Consider the following 7,618-nt stretch of genomic DNA (forward strand, 5'->3'; position numbering starts at 1 on the left):
ATTTATGTTCCTCCTTGTAACGGTACAATTTGATAGCTCTGGAAACTCCTCTTCAGAAGAATCCGAAACTTCTCCCAACAATAAATTTTCTATATTTTTTCCTCCGGTTGACTCCTCTTCGCCAGACGAAGATACATTATTCGGCATCATGCCAGCAATTACTGTTTTTCCCCCATAGGGGAAACACACGATAGTTTTCAAACGAAGACTATCACACAATAGTTATGACAAGAACACACAAAAACAGTTAATGGAAACTTGCACTTATTATACAGACGCACTCAAATAACTAGTAACAATCCAATCTCACGGAGTCGCTACACCGCTAAGCACCTCAACCGGTGTCACACAGACGAAATACCTCTAAGCATTTCGCCCGGCGTGCTAACGTTTCTGCCAGCTCGCCGCCTTTAAATAGTTATAAGTAGTTATATTGTTGCATTTATATGTTGATCGTTTATTATACTGATATATGTGTGTGTTTCTGTACAATATATATGAATATGTATGTATATCAATGATCAATGCATTATAATATTTGCTGATGAGAGCACTGTAGAGAAAAAGTAAGGGTGAGGATAATGTCGATGTCCTGAGATTCAGTCCCAGCCCATGTGTTTGGCAGACATCAGTTTATTGATGTTCAAACTAAACGTCAACTGTATCAATCTGTACAATCTTGGAGGATCTGTGAAGATGGCTCCCCTGACAAAACCATTAGTAAGTCATCACATTGTCCCACTTTTGCTCACTCCTAATTATTTTTGTTCTCTTTTCAGGTGCCTTCTTGATTCCATATTTTCTATGTGTAATTATTGGTGGCGTGCCGTTGTTTTTCTTGGAAGTGGCTGTTGGTCAGTTTACTGGAACAACTGGGCTCAAGGCTTGGCGTCTGTGTCCAATTCTACAAGGTATATATTTCATGTTGTTTCTGTTTTAAGCTGGAGAAATAACTAAACAAATCAATAAAGTATCAGACGGTCAACTGAACAATATTTCGTATTGGCTGGTTCGTGACAAAAACATTTAACTCTCAACAAGATAGGTTAGTCCAACGGTCCTCAAAAAGAAAGAAAGAAAGAAAGAAAGAAAGAAAAAGCATTCTTAAAAGACATCTATTCACAGTTTCAAAATGGGATTAATTCGAGAAATATATCAAAATATATTCACTTTAAAAATTCATAAATGCACTATAGGGATAAGCAATAATGACGAACACGAGTTCCATCTATTTACTGTTAACAACCTTAACTAAAGAAGACAACTGGGAATGTAAACAGATTCATGGAATATTGCAGTCTTTTAAATACTTCCATTATTGAATAATTTTCTTTCTACAAATGTACGCGTTAGTGGCGATGAATAGCTTTGGAATCACGTGAAACAACGTGAAGTTGAGTAATACATAACATTTTCTCCAAATAAGGTTCATGCAATGTCAATTTTTTTAATTGTCTCCTGGTGATGTATTTGACAGTATTTCGACCCATATTTCCAAGTATTTCAAAATTTGGGATTTTGGTCTTTCGGGATTGTGTCGTTCGCAGTATAGTTATATAAGTAGTCTTAAGATGGTTCGATCTAGCAAATCCCTTTTCTTTGCAATAATTCATATCTGAGGCAAGTAAAAAAAAAAAGGCAATAATAATATATGTACAGTAACGTTTTAAATTCTAATTGTACCACAATTAAATTCGAACTTCTTTCAACTGAGGTTGATAAATTATGTATCAGTTACTCTGTTAAATAATTGGTAATGCAGTCACCAGAGTAGCTGTCGTTCTTTCATACTGTAGCTGGATGATACAATTGGTAGAGCGTCGGGGGAAATCTTGTGCTATTATATCCATTTGCATTTTGAGTTCAAATCCCATCCAAGTTCACTTTGCTATTCATTCTTCCATCGTTGATAAAATAAATATTAATCAATAAAATAAGAAAAGGATACGGCTAAGCAATTAAACTCAAGAAGGCCATTTCTACACATGGTCAAACAGAGACAGAATGACGTTGTACATAATTCTTTCCCAGTATAACTGAGACGTTGTTTTACCGCAATAGTATTACTATAATAGTATTATTGTAATAATGTCTATAAGTGTTACTATAATAGTAACAAATGACGAAGCTGATTGGCTTCTTCGATTAAAGCCATTACATTTCACTTTCAACTCTAATCTTTGTGGGGAAAGCTATGAATGTCATAACATGCTATTTTGCTTTTATTCTTCTTACTTTTGATTTTGTTCAATTTTTACAGGTATCGGTCTGACATCATTTGTGATCGTGGTCTTCCTGAATATTTACTACAATGTTATATTATGTTGGTCTTTCCGATATATGTTTGCTTCGTTTACGACGGGTACACTACCTTGGGCGAAATGTGGCCAGGAGTGGAATACTTGCGCCTGTCGTTCAATATCTGATGGCTACGCAGCACCAAACGATACACTTTGCAACATCACTATAGATGGAAACTTCACCAGTGGAAAGACATTTGATTCCGTCACAGAATACTGGGAGTAAGTATCTTGTTTAATGTTGTTTGTTGGTGGCAGAAGAAACAGAATTTATTGTAACGTCGATAGGATTAAAATATTCTCTTTTCACACAAGTAATTCGGGCGTCTGTTTAACAAAGTTTCCATTTAGTGTACCCTATCTCAAACACCTCGTTCCAAAATGAATGATGATATCAAATAAAGCTGTTCTCAGCTATCAAATAGATAATTTCTTTCTTCTGTTACTGGCAATAAATTAGCAAACATTTTGCCTTCCCTAAACCTATGCATATCTGCTAGATCACCAAGATATTTGATCATAAAGAAATCAGTTATGATACTGCATTTGAAATGATTAGAGAACAAAAAGAGAATTATTAAACTCTGTAGAGACTGCAAAATCGATGTTTCAACTTCTAGTGGCTCATTTTTTTGTAAAATAGGTTTCCTCACATGATGCATATGATGAAGATGATATGAAGTGTATGTGTGTATCTTTGTACATATCTGGAGAGAGGGGGAGGAATATATATAAAAAGAGACAGAGGGAAAATCGAAATCGATAGATGTATGTTGTCTAAAGGGGCATGTGATAAATTGACTGTTCCTTATGATTCATAAGGTTGATTGAGGATCGAAAGAGGAATTGGTTGGATTTATAAGTAGACTATGAAAGATGAAATTATGGGAAAAGTTTCGAGAAAAGAGGTTAAATTCTGTTCACAGCTTCAGAGAATAATAGAAAAACTCGACAAATTTCTGTATAAGAAAATCATTAGAAATATTTTAACGTATTTCAGGTAGAAATTTGTGTCATTGCATTATATTTTTGTTTCGAAGCTATATCTTTTGCTAATATGGAGTAAAAAATCAAAGAGAAAGAAGATAAGTATAAACAATTTCTTCAAAACCTTCAGCTTATATATCCAGATTTTAAATTTACATTTATACAAATAATAATTGGTATACTTGGTTTTAATAGTAAATACTTAAGTGACAATCTGGAAAAGCTTGAAACCCTCTACACACATATACACAAAAAATCAACCTATTAACATACATATTACTATTAGAATCTGTAAGCGGAACAGTTAAAATAGGCAAGACTTTTCTTGACTTCAATCTGTGACATTGTTTTAGTCCATTCGAATGAGGGGGGCTTTGTATCTTTGTTAAAATCTAGCTCCTTCCTTGCAGGAAGAACTCAAATGATTAAAAAAGGAGAAAAATGCATACCGCATTTGCTGGCGTAATGCCCTCTCGCGTTAGACGATCCTTATTTTGCAAGTACATATAAAGAAAAACAAAATTAGTATGTTTCTCAATACCCTAATTGAAAGATATTTCAAAGTGGTTTTGTAGGGAGAAAGTGTATGATTCTGCGCATGTTAATACAACACTGTGACACTATACTAGAATATAAATTTATCAAAAGTGAACTACGTTTTGAAAGTACTGTACTCAACTTAATTTTCTTTCTGAACAACTCTATAGTTGTTCATTTTTTGCTCACGAGGATTGCCATGCAGAATGTGAAACTCATTTATCTTGTGATATTTTGTGTTACCGCGATCGGCCACCAGTGTGGTGCACTGCCGTTATGGTTTTGTTGCCCTTCACTCATTATAAATAGATGCTAGGTGGAGAAACATTAACATTTATTTTCTCTTTCTAGAAGAATTTTTTATTATGATAATATAATAAACAAACGTTTCTTAAGGGTAACACAATCATTAAATAACATAAGGCTGAGCAAGGTGGTACAATGAGATATGACCTCCCCATGTAATTGCCGATGTAATGTAAGCAATCTTTCATACTTTTGTGCTACCAGACTGTGATAATTTGGCTTGTTTTCAATATTTTATTATTAGTAACAATTACTGTGCTTAACGGACTTATCATCATCATGCTCCTTTGCCTATCTCATCCGTAATACGGCGGCATTAGACATAGGGCAATTTTTTTATATATTTAAAAAGAATGCGTATTAAACATCGGTACATACATACATACATACTCGCATACATGCATACATACAAGTCTTGTCTACTTGTTAGCATCTATGAGAAATTATACATGCATACATATACGCATTTTTACTCAGCAGAAAGTCACAAAAGTGGTTCGAGAGCAGTGAGTTTCATGCACGAAACTCTCGACCGTATAAAGACACACACCACTCACACACGTAATACACACACACACACACACACACACACACACACACACACACACACACACACACACACACACACATATATATATATATATATGTATATATATAAGAAAGCTCTCTTTTCTTTTTATTTCAGGCGTGAAGTACTTAAAATATCTGAAGGATTGCACGATATGGGTATATTGAAGTGGGATTTGGTTCTCTGCTTACTATTTGCCTGGATCGTCGTCTACATCTGCATTTGCAAGGGGATCAAATCTTCGGGAAAGGTAAAAACTTCGTTTATTTTGTACAATTGTTATATTAATATTTCTGTATTTCAGCTTTGAGACATACGTCACATATTTATGTAAGAATAGCTTTATGTAACATATTTTGCTACATTATAACAACTTATCTGGATATTATTATCTGTAATATGTATACAGAGTTTCGGTTTCAGGGAATGCGCTTATCATTAACTACAAATACCTCAAGTTATTATTATGCAAATCGTTATTAACATGATTTAATAAAACTTCTTAAATGATCAGCGAGCATCAATCCGTAAAGCAGTTCGTCATCTCTACAATATTAGTTAAGCAATTAGTGCCAAGTTGTATCAGCAAATAGATGTCAAAGATACCAAAAGATATCAGCAAATATACGAGGTGTATTCCAGAAGCTTTGAGACGTTTTAGGAAAGGCAGTTATAACTGTCCTAGATTATTGTAATTTTAGTATATCATTAGCATACAGCTAATAAGTTGACCTGCCAAGTTTTGTTATTCCAGATTGAAGGAGATGGCTATGCTAGCAATTTGAACATATTCTACTAAATACTGCGTACCTCAACTAACTAGTTTTCAGAATACTGTCGGGAGGTGAAAACAATTTGGAAACTCGCTATGCAATAAATTTTTGTGTTAAACTGGGCAAAAACGCTATAGAAACTTATGAGGAGCTCAAGAGTACTTATGGGTTAGCTTGCATTGGTCAAGCATCTATTTTTCATTGGCACAAGAGGTCAGGCAAAGCAAGTCCACCGGGAAACTAATGATGAGCTTTTACGATAGCGATAGCAAGGACATCATCTACATCCACTGGATTCCCTCTAGCCAGGCAGTCAACAAAGTAATTTGTGGAGGTTATATGATGGAATTCAGAACGAAATTTCGTTGTAAAAGGCCAGAGCACTTGCACCAGAACAATGCACCAGTGCACAATTCCTTCCTGGTATCAACTCCTTGACAGAGATGGGCTTCAAAACTGTCCCTTCCGATCCCTACAGTCCAGGTTGTGCTCTCTGTGACTTTCGTTTGTTCCCCAAGGTGAAGGAGAAGATGAAGGAGGTTGTGACAAGGCTTCCTGGACACCTTCACTTTGGAGGACTTTCATGGGATATTCACAAAGTAACTGTGTGTAACAAGAAATGCAGTCAAGTCAGAGGGTTCTCCTGAAAAAGTCTCAAAACCTCTGGGAAACACCTATATATAAAATGCCAAGATATATCAACATTTGATCTCCCTCGAGCTAGTGAAACATAGATAATGGTTACATGGACAAGAACTTAAGCTCCTCGTCATTTTTTCTCCAATATTTTGTCATTTTTAGTCTTTGCAATGCTATTTTATGCTTAGGGCTTGAACTGTTTTTCTTATTTATATGCATGCATGCGTGCATGTGTGTAATGTGTTTCTGCGTTCGCATAAACATAGTACAGTGACGGGAAGGACATGACATCTATGATGCTGGTAGCATGATAAATGCGCCAAGCACACTATGTAAAATGACTGATGATAGAGAAGTGCATTCAGCTGTTGAAAACATGCATCAGTCATTTTACATATTGTACTTGACGCATTTATCATGCCACCAGCATCATAGACATCATGTCCTTCCTGTCTCTGTGCTATGTTAATGCGAAATCACAAACACATTACACACAGAGAGGGAAATAATTCAAGCCTTTTAAATGTATATACAAACAGTATAAATAAATTAAAAAATTTAATTATCAAACAGATGGTACATTTTTGTATTTCCTAAAATGACAACTTGACAACATTCCTGGACATATTTCATAATACATTGCATATTATTACAATTGAAATCGCTGAAATAGTTATAGAAAACATTATCTGTTATGCTGTACTTACTCTATCCCAGCAGCCTCAGTTACTTCAGCCTCTGCATAGCGACTGGTTTAAATGTAATATATAATTTCCATTGTTACTATCAAATAGCTGATATATCTATAAAACTTGAAACATTTTAACATAATTCGGAGGTGTATTTTGCCAGTATCGGTATCTACATTAAACCTCCACCAAGACGATTCCGCTGAAAATGATTGCCTGCTGTTTTGAAGATATATTTCATGCAATACTTCAATGAAATGAATAGTGTTTATTTTCCATTTCATTTCTCAGCAGATACATTATTAAAGAACCGCATTCCATTTTCTCTCCCCCACCAGTATATATATAAAGAAGGCGGCGAGCTGACAGAATCGTTTGCCTTTCATCCTTTTGGTGTCGATAAAATAAGTACAAGTCAAGCAATGGGGTTGATGTAATCGACTAGTCCTCTTCCCCAAAATTTCAGGCCTTGTGCCTATAGTAGAAAGGATTATTATTATTATTATTATTTTATGTTTGACTTTTGTTTTGCATTTGTACAAGTTGGATCCAAGTCTCACCCAGAGACCTCAAGAGACAACAAGTTAGAAGTTCATGTAGGTGTTATACCTAGGGTACCATATATTTGGATTTGTACAGTTTTGTTCAAGTGAATGTTTAAGAAACCATAAGAAAATTATGTGTTTGCTTTAAAATTTGAGATCACATAGACAGTATTTTACGTAGGATATTATTATTAGAAGGGCCCTAGACAAACTTAAGCTAAGAATTAAGGTTGTTGAAAGGCCAGGCAACCCTATCAAATCCCTTATCAGTAGA

General features: G+C 34.9%; 1 protein-coding gene across 1 annotated transcript in view; it reads left to right on the plus strand.

Moving 5' to 3' along the window:
* Positions 1 to 7,618, plus strand: part of LOC106875216 (sodium- and chloride-dependent taurine transporter) — a 91,813-nt gene that overhangs the window by 33,120 nt on the left and 51,075 nt on the right. Inside the window, exons 2-4 of the mRNA XM_014923266.2 lie at positions 780 to 911; positions 2,261 to 2,522; positions 4,816 to 4,948. Of these exons, the coding sequence (XP_014778752.1) occupies positions 780 to 911; positions 2,261 to 2,522; positions 4,816 to 4,948 (527 nt within the window). The remainder of the gene's footprint in view (positions 1 to 779; positions 912 to 2,260; positions 2,523 to 4,815; positions 4,949 to 7,618) is intronic.

Source organism: Octopus bimaculoides, chromosome 1 (assembly GCF_001194135.2).
Source record: "Octopus bimaculoides isolate UCB-OBI-ISO-001 chromosome 1, ASM119413v2, whole genome shotgun sequence".
NCBI lineage: Eukaryota > Metazoa > Mollusca > Cephalopoda > Octopoda > Octopodidae > Octopus > Octopus bimaculoides.